The sequence below is a fragment of the Pygoscelis adeliae genome, unplaced genomic scaffold (genome assembly GCF_000699105.1).
Source record: "Pygoscelis adeliae isolate BGI_AS28 unplaced genomic scaffold, ASM69910v1 Scaffold26, whole genome shotgun sequence".
NCBI classification, from domain to species: domain Eukaryota; kingdom Metazoa; phylum Chordata; class Aves; order Sphenisciformes; family Spheniscidae; genus Pygoscelis; species Pygoscelis adeliae.
This window is the reverse complement of record NW_008825104.1, coordinates 3,243,284-3,265,618: the sequence shown is the minus strand read 5'-3', so window position 1 is coordinate 3,265,618 and position 22,335 is coordinate 3,243,284. Positions and strand designations below refer to the sequence as shown.

At 40.2% G+C, this 22,335-nt stretch overlaps 1 protein-coding gene across 1 annotated transcript in view; it reads right to left on the bottom strand.

The window, feature by feature from the left end:
* Positions 1 to 5,475, bottom strand: part of HEXB (hexosaminidase B (beta polypeptide)) — a 24,792-nt gene extending 19,317 nt beyond the window's left edge. Inside the window, exons 1-3 of the mRNA XM_009327305.1 lie at positions 5,449 to 5,475; positions 5,168 to 5,347; positions 1,472 to 1,569 (exon numbers count right to left, since the gene is read on the bottom strand). Coding sequence (XP_009325580.1) covers positions 1,472 to 1,569; positions 5,168 to 5,347; positions 5,449 to 5,475 — 305 coding nt within the window. The remainder of the gene's footprint in view (positions 1 to 1,471; positions 1,570 to 5,167; positions 5,348 to 5,448) is intronic.
* Between the last annotated feature and the right edge of the window lie 16,860 nt (positions 5,476 to 22,335).

The following is a 22,335-nucleotide window of genomic DNA, read 5'->3' as shown; positions in this document are numbered from 1 at the left end:
AGGACGTGAGTCCTGGCTGCCGGGTGTCCCCAGCACTGCTCCTGGTCATGCAGTCAGATTTATGTGGTCACACACTCAGCAAGTCTGGGGAGCTGATCTAATCTCACTCCCTCCAAAAAAGGTGATGGCACACTGGAAGGTGGGGGAATAAACGGCAGGATGAGAGAAAGGTTCGGACTATGCCAGGCCTGTTTAGACTGTGAACTGCACCTGAAGGGAATGAATCACAAAACATCCTGGTTTTGTTGTTCACTGTGCCCATCCATGCACTCAGAGCATGAAGGCTTGATGGAAGCTGTTTGATGCAGGCTATCCATAGCAGAATGTTATTTAATCTTGTCATGCTATAAGTAAAAAGCAATTCTTTATTATGTGATACCGAACATGCACACAGCACATAACACCTGCACATCTCCCCTCCTGCCCCCCAGCATGCTGTGAGATATGTGGAAATGGCCGTGCAGTCTTTTCTGGCCCTCTCAGAGGCAATTGTTAGACTTTGCTGTTCAAGTGGTGGCAGAGGTTTCAGGTTGCCTGTAACATACACTGTTCCCTTTGCCTGGTGTGACTGTCTCCTCAACTGTGCTGCCTCAAGTGTTCACGTTGTCTACCTCTGTTCATCTTTTTAGGCATATTTAGAAAATCTGCATTATTTCATAGGTTTCTTTGGCACAACTGAGAGATCAGTAAACTCTGTTGGGGAAGTAGAGGGCAAGGATGAGTAGCCGAAGTTGCTGGGGGGCTGTAACATACTAAACTAAGTCTGCTGTTTACAGGTAAGTGCTAACCTACCTGGTCATCCCAAAGGGCTGGTGGCTATAGACACACTGAGCATTTTTGCTTTCAGTTCTGTTTTCAGTGATTGTAGCTTCCGTAGAGCAAGGCTGTTCTATACCAATTAAGTACACCTATTTATTAGTCACCTAATAAACATTCACCTATTTATTTATTATTGTTACTCTTTAAATAGGCTATTCTGTGCACAGAAAACTAATTAAATAAATTTTGCTTTTTTTTTTTTTTCTCTGGGTAGATTTTCTGATGATCAATAAAGAGAGCAGGTAGTCTTTCCTTGTGTAAGACCATGAATACAGTTTCTTTCTTTTACTCATTTCTATATTGGACAAACTTGTAGGAACTTAGTATCTCTGAGACATCTACCTCTCTGCCAGTTTTGCTTGAAATTGGCCACTAGGATTTAAAAGTCATTGGGTGGAAGGGTGGAGCAGGCAGATATGAACATACTATCCTCGTTTTCTGAGGAAACCCGACTGTAGTGTCTTTAATAACCACAAGCAACATGAGTTTGCATTGGTATTTTTAGACACTATTATGTTTGAAGTGCTGTAATAGAACTCAGTTCTATATTGCATCTGGGGACTGGTTCTAAGCTCACAGGGAAGAAGTAGAGGATAAGGACAGAGCCGTAGAATTGAAGAGTATTTGATGGCAGGCTGCAGTCCTCCAGTACGTCAGTGTCTTCAGAGGCCTGCTGATTTCAGTGGGGTTTCCACTGAGCATAGCAGACTGATTAAACTGCAGAGCTGGGACTGTAATTGTTTCCAGCATCTGCACAAAGAGAGAAGACATCAGCATGATTCATGCTCTTTAAAAAAAAAAAAAAAAAAGCCTTAGTCAATTCAAGGAGCATATCAAGGGGAAATTTAAAAACAATAAAGAGACTAGGCTAGTACTGCAGAGATGTGGAATGGAGTCTGAGGTTATCCAGCAACAAGCTGAGTGTCAGTGCTTTTCCTCTGTACTTCCTCGGCAGGGAATGAACACAAGATCTGGAAGATTGAATGGATTCCAAGCACACGGAGTTGATGCTTTCAGTTCCTTAAAGATAGCTAACAAGGCAGAAAGAAAATATGTGCATGGCATAAATCAGTTGTAGATATGAAGCAACTTCCTTTAGATTAATTAATCCCCCAAACAAAATCTTTATTCAGAAGGGTACAGGGGAAATAGCCACACTTAAATTATTATTAAAGCAAAGGAAATGACAGGCCTCCTGGCCAGACAGCATGTTTTAGTTACCTTGTCTCTTACGAACCTCATAACCACACCCCGACTACCCAAAGAGCTTCTTCCCATTTCCCCCTTCCCAAACAAACATGGTATGCCCTCTCTGCTGCGTGAATGACAAACCCTGGTGTCAGTGATGGAAACACATCCACATGCACTGGCAGAACAAATGGTTCCTTATGTTCTCGGGTCGATAGGACGCTAATAGAAGGTATTTTATGTGGTGTGTTATTCCCTATTAATCTGTGGGGAGGGGTCTGGGAGAGAAGGGCTTTCTTAGTGGAAGTTATTAGTAGAACATGTAAGTAGCAAGATGTGGCATGGTCATTGCAGAATATGCACTGTGGGATTTAATTCTTGAGTAACTTTTCTGTCTTTTACCAAATTACTGGTTGTCTCTAACTTGCCTTTTTTAGAGAATCGGATATGGATGTTGGCAGTGGAGGAGAGAGGCAAGATAGACGTAGTAAATGGAATGAATGTGGGTGAAGCAGAGGTCTGCTTCCAGGAAGGAATCTTTTGCAGCTATCTGTAGAAATAAGGAAATGGGGCCAAAACAGTTGGGAACAGTGATGGAGAAAACACCTCAGCTGAGACATTTTAACCTCATTTGTGTAAGGAGGTTTTGACAATGGAAGTAGATTTCGTGTAAGAGGTACACCTTATTTTAGATACTCATTATAGTGGATTAAAGAACTGTCACAATTTGGGGGAGAATCGTTCTATTTTGTTTGGTTTTCTTTTTGAAATTTGTAGGTAGGCTGATACATCAAGTGATAGCTAAGACTTTAATGATAACAGATATGGTTATGCTTCCAGACTCTACTATGATTAACATACTGTTTTAAAATATCTGTGAATTGTTTATGACTTTATACCTCTAATTCATAGGACAACCTGGGAAAGCAATGAGGGTATTTCTCAAAGATCACTGTGCTCCAGTATCAACTCAAAGTCTTGGATGTGGAAAACTATCATGCTTTATCTTTAGCCTGTTCTGTAAGTTTGATGTTGTGCTCCTGAGAGGAATGGATTTTGATCCTCTCTTATTGTAGACTTTTTGCTTAGATTGTAAACTGTGTAGAACAGGAATGTACTCTTATCTATGCCTGTAAGGACTTACACAACTTTATTGCTTACACATACTTAGAAAATGAGTACTAGAAGTACTATTTTGCATTTTTGTGGAAATTTTTAAAAACTCAGAAGTGCAAACATGAATCATTTTTCAGATAAGGAACCTGCATCCCCTGGTTCTATCAGACATGGCTTTTCCATTCTCTAAGGTAAAAGTTACGTGTCAATTAGTTATAATCTAACCCTTTCTTCTGGGGGGTCTGAAAAAGGGGAAAAAAAATGCTACAGTGAAAAATAAAATATGATATGAATATAGCTGAGCTTGACTCCTACAACAGAATTGTACAGATTCATTCACACACACATCCCTGTGTTAAATAGAAGAAAAAACAAAAGCAATTTTGGACATTAAGGAATTTCAAACATTCATCTTGCTAACCAAAATGGTGGAAGAGGGCTGGACAGCAGTATCTTTTATAGGAGGAAGTGGTAAAGGTGACTCTCAGTTCTTCCAATTCTGCTGTGGCTACAGCAGTCACTTCAAAGTGATTGGAGATCTCTCAGCAGTGTTTCCAGGTGTGCAAAGAAATTTACCATATAGTGTCTGCAGTTGACTCCCCTTCTTACTTCAGAAATAACAAAGCAGCAGAGCGGAAATAGTGATGACTTATCACCAAGTAATATTCTGTGGCCACTGTAGTCTGGTCAACATATGGGGATGTTACTGCCCAGTAAACTAGGGTGTGAATTGACACCAGACTGGGAATTCCACATTGGTGTCTCCTGAAGACATTTTTAGAGTATGTTAAAGGCCCATCCATTAATTTTTGAAAGAAATTTACCACAGTTAGCAGGAAGTGTGACTTTTCCCATTATTTGGAAACCAGGTGGTATTTTACTTGCTGCATTTCCAAGCTAAGCTGAATTCCTAAGTTAAGTGAAACTGACTTAAATTACAGGTAAATGTTTTCACCGGGGTTGTAAGCAGTTCAGCTGTTCCACTACGTGAGTAGCAGAACATATCCTTTACAATGGTAGTACATATCCTTCGTAGACGAATCTGAATCTTTACATGCAGTAGCTTACTCTCTAGGTAAAAGGCATAGGGTGCCTCAGCTGAAGGGTGTGCCTACAAGGAGGTGTTGTGACTGAGTAAGTTAGGATGGTAATTTCATACTACAAGTAGCTGCTCAGATTAATTTCCTATAGGGGAATGTTGTTAAGATTCTGCAGTTTGGAAATGGAATAAACTTCTAGCAGGGAGTCACTTGCTGCACTGTAAATTCCTAACCTAGCTTATACATGGTCTTCTGTATGGTGATTGTATGTCCAGATTTTGCCAGATGTATCTTCTCTTTTATCCTGGCCATTTTGTACAGATTTATTTTTAAGGACATCCTTTATATATCAGGGATCCAGGACCTATTAGATCTAGAAGGTTGGAAACACCCAACAGCCTAGAAATCCTGTGTGTGACTACAGAGTGCTTAAATTATGGGCTTAGGACCGGCTCACTTCAAGTATGTTTGTTGGGCGAGGAGAATTTCAAAATGGAAGAATATTATACATGAGCTGTGTGTGAGCTATACACTGAGAATGCTGGTACTGATGTTGACATACATAAGTAATTAGGGATGAGAACTAACCACAACAGGATGTTTAACTGATGTAACTTGAAGCAAGCTCACAGGCCAAAATTGCTTCAAACAATAGCAAGGACAGTTTGTGAATGGATGCACATGCCAGATGCATGATTAGTCTAAGTATGTGAAGCAGCTACAAAGCAAACTGGACACAGCATATATAATATACGCATATTGTTTTGTAAAGGGAATTGTGGTTCAGGCTGCCAGCCTCACTGTGTGTTACTCTCTGATTAGTGTTTCAGCATTTGCTATGTTGTTTGAATACAAGAAAATTTGAATTATTCTGGTACTGAGTCAAGTCTGTGGCTTCGGTATTTAAGCCTCTAGAAGGTGTGAAAAACATGTTGGGAGAAAGCGCCAGCATATGCCAGATGCAGAAATGTTCTAGTCTACTGGCTGGCTATAAAACTCCTCACGGTCTTTTGTGGATTTGTCTTTTTTGCTTCACAGCTCTCTGGGAATTCTGAGGTCTGGAGTGGTGCTGACTCCGGGTTTGGGGACTTCAGACTGATGGAGTCTCCTACTCTGTTCGAGAACTGCTGCTCCCAGATAGATTGCTCCAGGGTCTTTAGTTTCATCAGCACTGGTTCTTTGATCTGCAGCGATTGCAATGAGGTATCAGAAGGGCGAAAAGGCTGAAGCGAGTAAGGGCTCTTGTACAGTCTGTTTTGAGTGATGATTTGTGCCTGATCATTACCTGCTGGTTTCTCAGACCACTGTCCATCACTGCACACACAGTTTGGCAGGGTAGGACATGGTAGAGCTGTCCTTGATTAGAAGTGAGGTAGTGAGCAAATGAGTCACTATTTTGAGCATGGAGGAATAAGGAGTATTCAAGCAGAAGGAGAATTTCTTATGCGTCTAGGACCACTTCCTTGACGATCTCCAGACTTTTACCACTACAGCCCAAACATTCAAGTAGTTCTGGCCTCCTGCTAAATAAAGTTGTCCTTAAAAACAGCTCCAGTTGTTCTTCTTGACTTTCTTCTGGGCAGGCTTCCTCACAATTATGCACTATAGTCTCCCACCCCTTATCTGTCTGGCTTCCTGCAACTGCATTCCCTCAGTCATGGAACTATGTGCTAATAAAAGGTCTTTTAGTGAAAAACTTCAAATTTCTAATCATCTTAGAGCTTCTTTGTACATATAGAGAGAGGGTGCAACTCAGATGGGGAGAGGGGACTCAGACAGGACCAGTAGTTTGTCTGTGCAAGATAGCTACGATAGCAGTGCAAGACACTCATTTCCTCAAAAGTTTTCTGATGTTAAGCATTCAGGGCATCCTGCCTCTTTGCTGCTTCCTGGGGGAAATAAAATCCAGGATCCCAGCATAGCTCCAGCTGATAACATGACAAGGCAGCATAGCACATACACCAGGTACATAGTTTGCTAGTTAGCTGCTCTATCTCCTGGAAGTGGACCAAGCCTGGCTGCACAAGCAGCATTTTTTCAGAGAGATGACATCAGGCTTCTAAGATGTCAAGAGAGCAGAGCACATCCACATGAGCAGGCTGGTGAATCAGGAAGAGGTGCGGTACAGGAAGGCACCTGCTAATGTATCACGAACTAAAGGCAGACCCACACAAACATAACTGCTGTACATTTGTTTGAGGTTATATTACCGTCAGAGCATCTTAGTCACTTATCTGTTGCATCATTGTAATAAATTACACATTGAAGAGACAGATCCTTCTACATCTCTTGCTTTATACTAGACTAAAAGCCTGTGTGTACAAGCTCTAAAAGGGATGTTTTCTAGAGAAGCACCTTGTCAGCACTGAATATGAACGTGATAGAGTAATTGAAATGGCCCAGAAACACATAGTAGGAGTCTCCACACAACAGCCGAGGTGCAGAACCCTTGCGAGTTTTATATGTTGGAGACTTCTTTAATAATCAAAGAGGATGAGGTCTATACAGAGAGGTAATTTTTTTTTCTTTTTTTCTTTTTTTTTTCCCCCTTAGTTAAACCTAGCACTATTACAGGGAAAGATGGCAAAAACTTTTCCTCCCTTCTGAAGCCTTGTCTTCGGCAGCAGGTGGTGCTACGCTCTCATTGAATCAGCATTTGGCTCATTCCTGGGGACATCACCATGAAAGCGGAACTACAGGCGTGATGGAAACAGCAATTAGTCTCGTCTGCACCTTTCGGTAGCTGATTAGAAACCGCCCCGGGATTCCATGCGCATAGTTTTTTGCTGAGTTCCTCCGTGCTGTGCATATATGGCAAAATAAATATTACTGCATTTTGTTACTGAAGAAATCCATCCAAATCAGATGCCTTCTTCATGATTACTTGTATTCTGAGTAGTTAACATTCAAACTTACTGATTACAGATTGCAGGATTGTAGAATTGTTAATTGTAGAATTGTTGCAGCTTCTGAGACAGGGCAAAATTCAGTGCACAGGGGTAAGCCCATGCTCTTTAAGGACACTAAAAGATTTTTCCAGTAGCGAAAAAGCTAAACCAGCTATGTTTAGAGAGGCAAGAAACAAAATTATTATTTCTCAGTACCTGAGAGGATCTTGTTTTGTTCCTGCCTCTCTCCTCGCTGTCACTGAGAGTGCTAAACTTAGGATGAATTCAATTGCCAGGGCCTTGGAAAAGTTATCATCTCTTCCTCCTAATGATTTTACTCTGTACTAAGTCCCCACTAAACAAACACACACAGTGGTTTCCAGTGGAGTCCCTGTTTTCTAGGGAGGGTTATGCTGGGTCTGTTGTGATGAGATGTCCAATTTGTGGACAGTACAATTTAGCCGGAGAAGATGACAGGCCTACAGGTAGAACTTCAGTTCAGAGAGACTTCGAGAAACTTAACAATCAGACTAACAGAAAACTCATGAACTTCAATGACGAGAAGTTGCGGGGGGGGGACACAACATGTAGAATAGCCCTGTGCATTAGTACAGGCTAGTAACTTCTTTGGTGCAGCACTGGAACAAGTTATCTGGCAAGGCCATGGTGTTTCATCCATAGGGGCTTTTGAGCTTGGCCAGGTAAAGCTGTGGCTGACCTCATCTGGTGTTGGTGTTAGTCCACTCTGCACAGAAGAAGTCCTTTCCTGCCAATACTCTGATGAATGCTGCCGTGGCTTAGCGCCAGCTGCAGTAGATCTGTGTTATGCACTACAGTTAAATTAAGTATATGCACTGATTAATGAGGTAAATGTGTGTGACATCAAAGTTATTAGGCACAGTACCCTAATGATACTGTCTTCTGTCCTCCTTGGATAATCCTAACTAGGTTCAGCTGCTCTATGCCACCTGGCCATGCTGTGCCTCTCCCTGCTGCCACTGGGGAGAGAGACCCTGCAGCTTCATTGTGACTGTGCCTTGGTGTGCTGGGTAGGTAGGGTGCAGGAAAAGCTGATGTGGATACGGAGCAGCGCTACCGCTGCTTTTATGTAGCCCTGGAAGGGGAGTAAGTCTTGTAGGGAGAGCAGAAGAGAAGAAAAGGGTATGTGTGTCACTCAGCACTCCAGATTTTCCATTGAGGTAAAGTCCCGTAAGTCAAGTTCTGGCTCAAGAGCAGTCAGATCACCTAGCAAGAAAGCGGTTAGCAAAAGCTGAAAGGCAGAGATGCTCTGAAAATGTTTGGGATGCTTGTGTTATGATATATATTTGGTATCTGTATGTCCAAAAGCTGAGATAGTGTTGCCCACCACTAATGTGTTCTAGTGTGTTGCCAAACTAGATCTGGTGCATTGTTCACTGCTGTCACATTGCTACTGATTTTCCATTATTTTAAAACAGGACTGTGACCCTAAAAAGCAGCAAGCTGCGTGCAGAGCAGTCTGTTAAGAAAATAATCTAAAACCTTTTTTTGCAATGTCAAATACAGACTCCTTAATGCAGGATGGAGTGGATGTGGGATATGGAGGAAGGAGGTATGAATTAGTCTCCTTAGGCTCATTTCATTTTTATCATAAATTTTGATTACAGAAGAGGCATGCTTTATGGAGCAGTAAAGAAGCCAGTGGATACAAACTCTTCCACTGATCCTTATAAAATGAAATAAGAACATGTGTTAGGATTACAGCATGTATGCAAACAGGACCCAGAGTACATACAAGGCAGATACATTTTCTAGTCCAGAAAATCAAAGATAGGTGGATATCCTTTTTTCCTTGGATTTAACGAGAACTGCAAAAGGAATACCCTATGTTTTAGACAATAATATAGGTAACAGTATATTGAAAAATCCCCAGAGGGGCAAACTTTGAGGATACTGTTTTGTTTTTAACAACACTTGTCTTTTTCTTGGACAATAGAGTGTTGTAGTGAGAGCTTGCAGATGCTTTCAATAAAAATTGATAGTGGGACACAGGTGAATGCATTACTCTAAAGACTGAGGATGAGGCCAGTTCTACCTGCCATATAATTGGCAGCTGTTCTGATTTAGCTTGGGATTGTTCCATCTCTGTGACTTGGTTAGCATGTTTTTGGCTAGCATGTTATATTTGGAGAACTGTGTCTCCTTTGCAAAGTATTTGGAGACCTCCTAACATAAACACTAATAGTAGTATTTATAGTCCTTATGTTTTGGAAAAAAAATCCGTTTTGAGCATAAAAGTGTAAATCTTGAGATGTTTCTAACAGGCTGCTTGTTTTGAATTCTCTTACTATTATGTGTTTATATTGCTGTAGTCAGTCAAGTTTAATTTCATTCTGTTAGATATGCTATAGACATATTCTAAGTGACAGATTTGATCCCTAGAGGTGTCAGGATATTTAGCAGTGCAGAGAAGCTGAGTTGTTTTTAATTTCAATAGCAGGAGTCATGCAAAGTCTCAACATTAATTTAACCAGTGCTTCTTTGTGGGATCCAAAAAGGAACAGTTCACTTACATTTCCAACACAGAAACCTTGCAGAGAATGTACAGGGTATTTTTCTTCCAGCACTGCACAAGTGCACTGTCTCTCTCCGCTTGGTGGCATTTGTACACAGGATATTTCTGCATACTTTGTCCTCTTTGAGCAATCCATTGTACAAGCAGAATTGGACATGCTATCTGTCCAGAGTGCTTTCCGTTTACTGTAAGAGAACAAGGAGTTTGAAAGAGAAAGGGGAGGGAATGCATTAGTGATTAGGCTGATACATACAGTGAGAAATACTAATTACCTCCTTAGTCTTATCACAGCTATCTCAATCATTATACACAAACCTTTTGAGAGGGGATGTGAGAACTCTCCTGGCTTTGGCCACAGACCACATTGAGAAGCCATTCAGCTGGCTATTCACTTCTACCAAGGGGTCTTGTTTTTCCTGTGCTGTGCTACTCAATCTGTAAATCTAGGTGTCCTCAATCTGTAATTCTGGTCTTGTAGTTGGCAGTTGTCGTGGTTTAACCTCAGCCGGAAACTAAGCACCACACAGCCACTCGCTCACTCCCCCCCAGGGGGATGTCGGAAGGGTAAAAGTGAGAAAACTCTTGGGTTGAGATGAAGACAGTTTAACAGGTAAAGCAAAAGCTGCACACGCAAGCAAAGCAAAACAAGGAATTCATTCACTCCTTCCCATCGGCAGGCAGGTGTTCAGCCATCTCCAGGAAAGCAGGGCTCCATCACGCGTAACGGTTACTTGGGAAGACAAACACCATCACTCCAAACATCCCCCCCTTCCTTCTTCTTCCCCCAGCTTTATATACTGAGCATGACGTCACATGGTATGGAATATCCCTTTGGCCAGTTTGGGTCAGCTGTCCTGGCCGTGCCCCCTCCCAGCTTCTTGTGCACCCCCAGCCTTCTCAGTCGGTAGAGCATGGGAAGCTGAAAAGTCCTTGACTAGTGTAAGCATTACTTAGCAACAACTAAAACATCGGTGCATTATCAACATTGTTCTCACCCTAAATCCAAAACACAGCACTGTACCAGCTACTAGGAAGGAAATTAACTCTATCCCTGCTGAAACCAGGACAGCAGTACACTAAACCACAAGTTTTCTGACTGGTTTAAGGGGCCTGCTGAAATGATAATCAATATGGCAGTCACTGGAGCTGTCTTTAGAGAAGAGGGCTAATGGCTGCAGCAGGACAGGCCTTAACCTGAGAAGTAAGGTATGTTATTGATGATCATCCTAACTTGATTTCTGAGGAACTATCGGTGATGGTAGAGTAACCATCATATTTTTCATGGACAGGATGATGAATATTTTCCCATTTTTTGAGTCCTATCTAAGCCTTGGGTCACGTTTATAGTCTATGCTGGGTTTCAGGTAAATACAAGTTATGGGGTCATGGTATTCATAGGACTGAAATTAATTTTACCCTCCCAGCCATTATGTATCAAACAATTTGGAAATGTTGTCTAGGTTTTTAGTGGATATAGTGTAAACCTGTTTTAAATGTTGGTGTTTAGTAAATCTGAAGAGAGATAGTCAAATTAATCATTTAACTGCAAAGTTGACCTTTAGGATCATAGACTGTATCCTCCAGGTTTCTCTGCGACACTATTCCGACTGCCTCCCCTTCCCTGGTCATTTAGATGTTTGGGGATTTTTAAATGGCTGTGCTCCTGCTAGGGATTTACTAAAAAAGAAGGTATTGGTGTGAGAAGTAGTACGTAATTTGAAACAGGACCCACAATGAATTGAGGAGAGGAACTTTTAGGTTTTCCGTGCCAGTATAAGAAATGTTACAGGACAGAAAAGAGCCTGGGGTTAATGTTACTTCTTAGAAACAGAAGTTACGAGATCATGTTATGATGCCATTTTGAATGGGATTGTAAAGTAAATTTACTATAGTCATTCTAAGTTTTTTCCCAGGGATAAAATCAGAAATGTCACACTGATACGCCAAGTATTCTAAGAATCACTGTGTTTTCATTTGGTAATCTTCACATCTCTGTATAGCTTGTACTTCACTAAATCAAATCCTGCGTTTAATGAAATGTACTTTCATTACAAGGAAAACTAGTGGCTCCTGTCCAACCCTTACGTTAGTGCCTACTTTCTAGTGGCATTCTTACAATTGCTTCATTTCTACCTTGCTGTGCTCAAACTAAACCTAGCCCTGTCTCTTCTGACATCTTGGTGAAACACCGTTTTTATGACATAGTGTCTGCTGCTCTTCCTTTCTTTTATGCACTCATCTACATGCCTTTTCATCCCCTCCTCTACCTCATACTTTTACTATTGCACTAGAAACCTCACTTTTGTGGGGGACCCAAACAAACTTTTCAGATGTCATATGGCTCCTTGAGAACTGTCGCTTTAATTTCAAGTAATGAAAACACATTTCTGTTCCTTACAGAGAAAAAAACCCAAGAAAAATCCAACAGCCCAATTCCAAATTGGAGGAATTAAAGGATATTTGTTTTCAATGTCTTCAGAATTTTTAGCTAACTGCTTGATATGTTTTTGTATATGGTTATAGTTACCAGCAACTTTTGTACTAATGGTTTCCATTTCTTTTCCATTAGTTGCTTGCTCTGTTTTTTGTAAATATTACCTGCAATTATGTGCCATTTACTGCTGGAAGAATAAGTAAGTGCATATTTAAAATGCAGTCAACTGAAATTTTAGTCTGAAATTGAATTTTTAAGTGCATCTCTTTAAACATGATAGCACTGATGATTCAGTCACATGACTGGCCATTAACTGTATCACAAACATTTCCTGTAGCTTAACTCACTATCCCTGTCCCTTGCCCTCTTGAAATAAATGGACTTCCAGCAACAGTTTTGACAATACTCTTGTCTACAAGTAATAAAACATCTGGAAATTAGGCTAGATGGATAAAACAGTTCCATGTAATAATACGTATCTGGCATTCATACAACCTCTGTATAATGCATGTTTTTTATGGACCAGATGTGGTATTTATGTGTTATGAGGAACAGAGGCATGTTCAGTCATGCTTTTTATTGCATTTAAATGCAAGGTATATTTTAATAACTCTCAAAGGGAATTGTCTCCTATTGATTAGAAACTGTCAGTGTGTTAGACATAAACCTGAAAAAGCAAATGAATCTGTCAGAAAACTGTAGATGTAATTTAAGTTGACATTAAGCTGTATACTTATTGTGAGCTGGCTTCAAAAAAAAAAAGAAAAAGAAAAAGGCAACTAATAAATCTCTACTTATTCCTCCAGTGAAGGTGATCTATGAATCCTTTGATCTAAGAGTTGTTTATTTCTTCTCTAGGACTCTGTTCTGTTACATTTACAGGTCTGTGAAATAATTATTCTTTTATGTTTATTTGTCAGCCTTTCACATTTTCTCATTAAGACAACAGCTTTGCATAAAAGCCAGCTGCACAGTCTCCATTTTTAGAGACTTGCACGGCATTTTCAAGTAAGGTGAATTGAACATCTATTGGGTGGAAAAGGGAGTCCACTGAGCCCTGTCCACCTTGCTTTTGTCGTTGTTACATGCTTTTCAGGACTGTTTGGAAAGTAACTGAGATGTTCTCTCCTCTACACCTTTTCTTTTTCTAAGGTTTTTACTATTTTCAGCCTGAATCATCACTGCTTTTTCAAGAATGGCACCTATGACTTTCTTTCATTTACCATTCCCATTTCTGTTGAGCCTATTGAGCTCTGTCTACATAAGATGATCCTACAATATTCTGCATGTGCTATAATCCTTCTGTTCCATGTCCTTTTCTGTGATTATTACCTGTAGAAGAGCTGTCAATGTCAAATCTCTCTTACAGCCTCTTTAGTTATTTTTCTCACTCTGCAATATCTCCTCAAATGAATAAATCCTCTACATGTGTATTTCCAGATATATGTTATTGGTTGTTTTAAATCAAGTGCACTGAAGCCATCCTTGGCAGGTGTTAGTACCAGAATACCACTGTAGTTCTTCTAGTGCATCCCTCCTTCCCTTAACTTTTACTGAAAGGGAGGAGAAGCCTGCAGGGATGCTGGCTTGGCAGCTATGAAATCTTTTTTTTTTTAACTGTGTAAGAGGACTCCAACTAATGCAATAATTTGCTTAATTATCTTCTGCAGTAGTGAAGGCCAGAAATCTTGAAGCCATCCTTGAGCCTGAACTAATTTTTAAGCCTGCTACCCTCCTTACAATTTGCTTGTGTGTCACTGACCTCACACAATCTCTACAGCACTGCCAGGCTTCTTCCTTGCTTCAGCTCTGGCTCTGCTGAAATTCTTATTCATTCTTGAATAATTTCCTGTCTCAACTATTTCAGCTCTCTTTTATAGTTCTTCTAAATCCCTATACTCTTAATCTTCAGGAGACCCAGAAAACTGTGCTTAGGTTACTTTTTCATGCATATTCTCCATCCATCCCTCCAGCCAGGCATCTCTGAATTCCGGTTCAACATCAAGCTTCTGCTTTTCAGAAGTCTTGCTGGATTTCTATCTCCTTTTCTGATTTTGAGTCTGTAATGAGCAGAGTGGGTATACATGCGTCGTTCAGTAACAAGATTGAGGAAGACAAAAGGAAACCATGGCTTAGAGAAAAAGGCCTGATATTCAAGTCCAAGATTCAAACAGTGTTTCTGTCAACCCCTTGATTGTAGTAATAACTAAACTGTCACATATGGATTTACTCATAATCTACAGCCCTGACAGAGAGGGACTAAGGCACTAGTATGTCTTGGCCTTAATGTGTAATTTAGATGAGAGGGACAACATGAAGTTGTTCCATTAGGGAAAAAAAGAAAATCATTCTAAGCCAAAACATTAGAGTCCTCTCAAAGTCCAAATTGGAACCATTTTTTTAAAATTTGTCCCCCCATGTTTTCAAGTAGACTCAGCCTGCTTGTGCCTGACATCTTTATTGGCCAGTGAGGTTATCCCAATATGCAAGACATACAGCAGGCACCACAGGAAACCACCATGGTCAAACAGAGACCATCTGACTGAGCTCAAACATAAGAAGGAAGTGTATGGGAAGTGGAAGACAGGATATTCTACCAAGGAAGGGTATAGAAGCACCACTTGGGCATGCAGGGATGGAATTGGCAAGACCAAAGATTGGCTGGTATTAAAGCAGATAAGGCATGTGAAGTGCAACAAGAAGGACTTCTGCAGGTATGTTGGCAGCAAAGGAAGACCAGGGAAAATTTGGACCTGATGCTGAATCAGGCAGGTGTTCTACTATTGAAGGGCACAGAAGAGGCTGAGGTACTCAATGCTTTATTTATTTCAGTCTTTACTAGCAGAATCTCCTGCTAAGCCTTCCAGGTTCTGCCAGTTCTGTTCAATCTTTTTATCACTGATCTGGATGCAGGAGTTGAATGGACCATTAGTAAGTTTGCCGATGATACTAAACTGGGAGGTGCTGTTGACTCTCTTGAGGGATGAGAGGCCTTGCAGAAGGATCTAGATAGGCTGGAGCATTAGGCAATCATCAATGGCATGAAATTTAACAAGAACAAATGCTGCATTCTGCAGCTGGGACAGGGTAATGCCAGATACAAGTATAAATCGGGAGAGGAGTGGCTGGAGAGCAGCCCTGCAGAGGGGGTGCTGCTTGACAGCAGGCTCAATACGAGTCAGCGGTGTGCCCTGGTAGCCAAGAAGGTAAACCACGTCCTGGGGTGCATCAAACACAGCATAACCAGCCGGTCAAAAGAGGTGATTATCCGGCTGTATTCAGCACTGGTGTGGCGTCACCTTGAGTACTGTGTGCAGTTCTGGGCCCCACCATTTAAGAAGGATGTGGCCCTCCAGAGGAGGGCCACGAAGCTGGTGAAAGGGCTGGAAGGAATGTCCTATGAGGAGTGGGTAAGGACTTTGGGCTTGTCTAGTTAGGAGAAAAGGAGGCTGAGGGGTGACCTCATTGTTCTCTACAGCTTCCTGAGGAAGGGGAGAGGGAGGTGCTGATGTCTTCTCCCTGGGATCCAGTGATAAGACGCCTGGGGATGGTTCAAAGCTGCACCAGGGGAGGTTCAGACTTGACATTAGCAAACATTTATTTACTGAGAGGGTGTTCAAACCCTGGAACAGGCTTCCTAGAGAGGTGGTCGATGCCCCAAGCCTGTCAGTGTTTAAGAGGCATTTGGACAATATCCTTAATAACATGCTTTAACTTTTGGTCAGCCCTGAAGTGGTCAGGCAGTTGGACTAGATGATCGTTGTAGGTCCCTTCCAACTGACATATGGCATTCTATTCTGTTCTGTTCTATTCTAATAAGGTTTCTCTGATTACTAGCGAAGTTTGAAGGAGAGAGATACTACCCACATTAGAGGAGGATCAATTTAGGAAATACTTAAATAAGCTGGACATATACAAACCCATGGAACCTTGCAACCATGGAACAAGCAGGAACAACCATGCACTCGAGGCAGAAAAACCCCATGCATTGGTACATGCTGGGCACTGACTAGCGAGAGACCAGCTTTGCAGAAAAGGACTGGATCTCTTGGTGGACAGCAGGTTGAACCTGAGTCAGCAGTGTGACGTTGCAGCAATGAAGGCAAACTGCATCCTGGGCGGTATAAGCAAGATCATCATCAGTGAGTTGAGGGAAGTTAATATCCTCCATTCTTGGAGATTTTTCAAAATTTGCCTGGAGATTTTTAAAAGGGCCGTGAGCAACCTGATTTAACTGCAAAAGTAACCCTCCTTTGAGCAAGAGGTTGGACTAGAGACCTCCAAAGACCCTTGCCAGCCAATATTCTATGATTTTGACACAATAAAGAAGATAATATGATATACTTTAGTCAGTAGAGGAATCTCAGCTCTCAAAATAATTTAATCACTTAGCGGGGAAGTCCAGAGTAAATTCTATGGAATTTATGGAGTTTATATGTAAAAGTGCTGTGTATATAAGAAAGACTTCAGATTTGAAATATTTTTAAATTTCTGTGTATTCATAAAATGAATGATTGATCCTTTTATACATAATCAATGTAGTTATTGGTACACACACATCCCCAAGCCCCTAATCTTTACTGTGAATATTTAATTTATTGTGATAATTTCATTTAGAAGTACAGTGTGGAGCCTGAGAGTTGTGATCTGAAAGCTATGACTATGGAGAGTCTCAAAGAAAGATATGACTAAACACTGATTCACGATCCAAAGAACTACCACGATATAACTAAAAGGCATTTGTAAGCCATATTGCTCAGTATACTGAGTAAGACCTGTTGAAAAGAATTTCAAGATTTATTGTGAAATATTTTGGAGAAAAGCTTTTTTTAAGCGATAAAGAAAACCTTACAAAATATCAAGTTTCAGAAAAACCCCCAATACATTTAAAGTGAACTGTGGATTTTAAGAGCTGCAGAATGGTTTTGATTGCAGTTAAACAGTAATATTTTCTTTGTATAGATCCCAGTAACAGATGTTGCTTTCTTTTTTTGGCAGTCTGTAAGTAATCTCTTTTGTTCGGTGAGCTCTAAGGCTTGTGTGTTGTATTTGCAGTTTAATTTGTCAGAAGAAGTGGTCAGATCATGTTATCTAACTCCTGCTTCTTGTGGTCATTAGTTACTCGTATTACCTGGGATACTTTGTGTAAATGTTCTTCATAGTACTGTTATGAATAAATGGTATCAGAAATAGATAATACTAATCTATAATGCCTTTTATTATTATAATTTTCAACACTGTGTTTGGTCAGCTGAAGAGTGCTTAGAAAGCCAGCTTCATTCAAGTCAATTGTGTGGACAGAGGGAATGTGCAGTCAAATGGCACCCTGTGCTTAGAACTGCCTCTACCGATGCTGATAGTGCAAAACGGCTTTAAAGCAAACCCCTGGATGGAGGAGACTTGTGCTACTCCCATTTCATGCTCCTGAAGTAGCACACATGTACTGCCATTTTCCTGCTTTCCCTCCCCGAGGGCTATTCAGTGTAAACACTGTGAAAAGAAGCTTGGAGGTGGCTTTTTGCCTTGGCTGTAGCTGGGACTGGAGAAAGAGAAACAAAGAGAGGAAGACAGTTTAAAGCCATACCTGTCTACTGCTTTCAGTTCTGCCAAGAGCTACTGTGCCGAGTTGACAATATTTTAAGAAGATTGCCTAATATCATTAGCCATATGTTTTGTCATATGTAGATTTATTGTTTTTTTTTTTTATATAATCAGACAAAAAGACACCTCAGTCAAAAATACATACCTCTAGGCAAAGAGTCTGAAGTAATAGCTACACATTTTTATAAAGTTCAAGCTGATTTTCTGATGAAAACTGAGATTTGGATTTTTCAATTACCTTACGTTTTCTTGGCACTTCATATTAGTTGTGCAGAATGATATAACATAGAATCTACCCATGTCTAGTTTACAGGCTTTGCTATTCAGAAGGAAATGGGAAAATACTTAGGTCCTGAAAGAGGGGAAAAAAGTCAGAAAATAGGCTTGCAGGCAGGAGTTTGATACTACATATATGTGGTGGCATAATGTTTTTAGTTTATCAGTTCAAAAGTCAGAATGGTTTGAAGTCGTTTAGAATTATGTCTTCCAACAAAAGAAACGTAGAGAATTTGGTGGTTTGCTGAAGGCGCCTGATTCTGTTGCCGGCAAAGGGTAACTTGTCTCTACTTCACTGAAAGCACGATTGGATGCCTAATAAAATTACTGTGTAATACAGCATGATTGGCAGTTCCTGCTTAGGAAGCCAAGGAATAAAATAGCAGAGGCGTTGACGTTCACTGGCAAAACTCCCATTGACTTCACAGGAGCTGGGTTTTAGTCTTAAATGAGTAATGTTGAGAAAATGTGCTTCAGAGACTTTAGAGTTAATCTGTTGGTTCAGATCAGGGTAGAGTGGACAACTATGCCTGCAGGCATTAACAGGTCAGACCTATCTTTTCATGGTTGTGGGATTTACTGAAATAAGTGGATCAGATAGGGGGTGTGGTACCAAAACCTATCAGGGTGGAATCTGTGCAATCCTTCCAAATTCAGTCCATTACCAGGGTGTGACTGAGTATACTTTGGCTGTGCAATTGGCAGGCTCCCCTCTCTGCAGCTCCTTTTACCTTTATGGACAAATACTGCTAAGCTAGGAGGGCAGCTAAGTGAAATGTATGTTGTTAACAGTTAGGACACAGCCTGAATGCTCTATGCCAAGATGGAGCAAGACAGGAATGTGCAAAAAGAAATAAATATATGCAGAAAACAAGAAGGGAAAAAATACCATTGTCATGAGTTCCTTAAGAATGTGTTTATCTATAAAGAATAAGTAATTGTACCATAAGTAATAATGAAAGAGGGAGGAGGGATGTATTTAAAAAGGGAAGGGTGGAGTTAGTTTTACATTTGTGAGCCTAGGTAATATAAATGCATGTCTGTTTCACTAAACATAATTGCCTAACTCTGTAATAATTAGCGAGACAAAACCACGTCTCCGATCATCTGTCTACTGAAGCCAGGATTCACCCAATCCCTTTTCAGATGTCTGATGTTTGTTCATGATAAGGGATTGCCTAAACAATGAGTTTAATATCATTTCTCACGAGCTTTGGGCAGTTTCTTGCCTTGCCTAGTGCCATGAGCTTGTCTCCCAGGTAGAGACAGGGAGGGTGTTCGTGTCCCACCCTGCCTGCAGAGGTGCTGACTTGGGGCAGGCATCTGCCACCTCGCTGCGAGGGAGAGCGGGGAGAGATGGCTGCAGACCTCAGCCCAGACTTGACGACTGTCATGGTTTAAAAAGAGTTGTCTAAAGCATTATACCTAGCAAGTAAACGGTTGAACGTGATGGTAATTTCACGGTAGTAGTTGTGGTGCTGTAACTGTAACACTAGAAGAAGAATGAAGGTTCAAAGAGATTTCCTCTTCTTACAAACCTTGTTGTAGTAATAAATTATTAAAGGATCTTTTTCTTTTGGTCCCTTAAAACAATGGACTGGATTTTTCTGAGCTTATTTCTTGTACAGGAGTATATCGGGGTATGCTGAAATATTCAGAATATTTAGGATATACTAAAAAGAAAAATTTGACAAGTTAAGGAGTCTAAAGATTAGTCCTTGTTTAAATTTACTCTGAAGATCATGGAAATTTTATACTTTACATTTGGATGGGCTGGGAGCCTTGTGTTTTAAGTGTATTTTCATTTCTATAGTCTGTTTATTGAGATGCATTAGCATGAAAAAGCTAAACCACATCACATTACTTAATGCATGTTTTAGAAGTTCACAAGTTAATATTATTTGGTAGGAAGTAAGATGTAGGAACTCTAGAAAATTTAAAACTCTTTTGCTCTCAGATAACACAGCTCTCTTGCAGAAACACATCTTCACTAGACAGAGAAGCAGCATAAAATGATTTTATTTATTGATTTTATAAAAACTGTATGGAATCTGCTGTGTCAATCGTAAAGGAGAATTCTATGTTGTTTCTTCTTTTTTTTTAAATTTTTTTTTCTTTTGATCTGACGGTGATCTGGGAAAATCAATGGCATCTGATGAAACCACTTATGATTTTTGTCAGATGTTTTGTACCTCAAAGATTTCTTCCCATTTAACATACTGGAATCTCAAGGATCCCCAGCAGAAGGAAAGCTGCTTGAAATGTACTTGAGCAAAAGAGAATAGAAGGTCTTTCCAAAGTATCTTAGTCATAGGAGCTCAGGTAATCCTCTAGGCAAATTTTAGGATTCTGTTTGCATATGCACACAGCTTTCATTTGCATGAAAATCTGGCAGTTGTATTAACACTTATTGAGGTTTTTAGGTATTTTCAGGCTTCATATGAACAATGAACATGTAAAATTTGCTTGAGAAATTTTTGAAGCCAGATTTCCAAATCTGATGAATTTTCATATAATTGGTCATCCAGAAATTTCATTTTTTCATTTCTAGCTGAGAAAATGAGACCACACATGTACAAACACAAGTTCTGGGTGGGCTTGTGCAAACCATAGGCCGGGCTTGTGTGTGTGCGTGCGCCGTAAGTGTACTGGCATTTCACACAAGCTGCTGAGCACTTAAAGATATCTGCTTAGATATTTTGATGAACTATTACTTTTGAACTACAAAATCCATTTATGTGTGCTTGACAACTGCTGTGTGAGGACCATTGTCTTAAGGCTGCCAGCCCCTGCCTCCATCTGTTTATTGTCATATGACAAAGCTTGCAAGTATTTTTCTATCCAGAATACTTGTGATATGTGCAGTTTATCGCAATAAGCAATGAATTTCAAAGACGTCTAGAGAATGTACTAGTGGGAATCTTCTGATTTTTTTAGCCAGCACAGGGTGTGATTGCACAGCTGAATGTGCATTGCTCCTGCAAGGAAATCCTGATGTTTCTTCAATCAATTATTTGGATGTGGTGAGTCACGAGGCTTTGTTATTCTCTTTGATCAAAATTCTAAGTTTACATACAGATGAAAGTAGATTCTGAAAAGGAAATTGCCTGTTAACTGAAACCTTAAATAAATTTCTTTAAGAAAGCCCAAGTGATCAGTTAGCTATCTTCCAACTATGCACTTCAAATTCTTTCTAATTTAATGTATTACCTCTTTTACATCTTAACACACGACCTGTTACAAAAGACAGAAGCTGTCTTTTGTATTTCCAAACTACTGTCTTTTCTTTAAGCCAAAATATACATATGTTGACATGCCAAGTGGCTCCTTCTTCAGGTAGGAAAGTAAAAACGTGTTCAGACATGTCCTGGAGGTTGGGAAAATCGCCAGAAAATGTTTAGCTCAAATAAAGCATCAACAGTTTCATTTTTACTACTTTCAGCAGCAATCAGATCTCTCATTAAACTGCATTAGCCTAAAGTAAAGCAGAGCTTTGAAGATGCAAATCAATAACCGGAGTAAATGCCACATTGACTGTATTAAGAAAGTTTTGAAGCTTTGCCTGCACTACACATTCTTCCAAGTGTAAGCCCTTCTACTTAACTTGAGCTTAACTAAATCGTCCAAATTCACATTTAAAGCAGAGAGGTAACAGGTCTTTTTGGAATACAGTTCACCTAAGAAATCTGGTTTCCCCTCACTGTTGAACGTGAAACTTTCAAGGTTTTGCCTATTATGATGTGACTTATGATTTCTTCACTCATAAACTGTTTTTTCTTTTTAAAAAAGGTTTTGCTGCAGATCTAAATGCACCAGCACTGCACCAACAGTGAATTCATCTTCTACCAAAGGCTTGCTTATAAAAAAGATAAAAAAAATTCAAACCGACACCATGAAGGATTTAAACCTTTGTATAATACACAAGCTCTGAGGCAGGATCCAATTCACTGGTTCCCTTTGTACACAAGAACAATAAAGTCTCAAATAAAGGCTTCGAGAGAGTACCTAAACAAGTCTTTCAAAACAAGCAAATGTGTCCTTTTAAGTCCTTCTCATTAAACAGACATAGGCTGATGAGGATACTGAGGCTACTCGTGCATATAATAACGCCTGGGAAACAGCCTCTGCTGTCGGCAACATGTTCAAAAGTTACATCTAAACCACAGACATACCAACTCCATAGGACACATTTCATTCTGTTAAAACGCTTGGAATCAGATTACTTAGTCCTCACAATCATCAAGCTTCACAGAATAAGACTAGGTAACTGAGACTCTATTTTAACCTTCTCATGTTCTGCCAAGAGCCTTCAAAAGTGTTCCTTTCTTAAGTGTTCTTAAGTATCTGTAAAAATGCTATTTAAGAACATCCAGAATTAATGTGGCCTCAAAACTACTAATAATGCTGTTCCAGATGTTT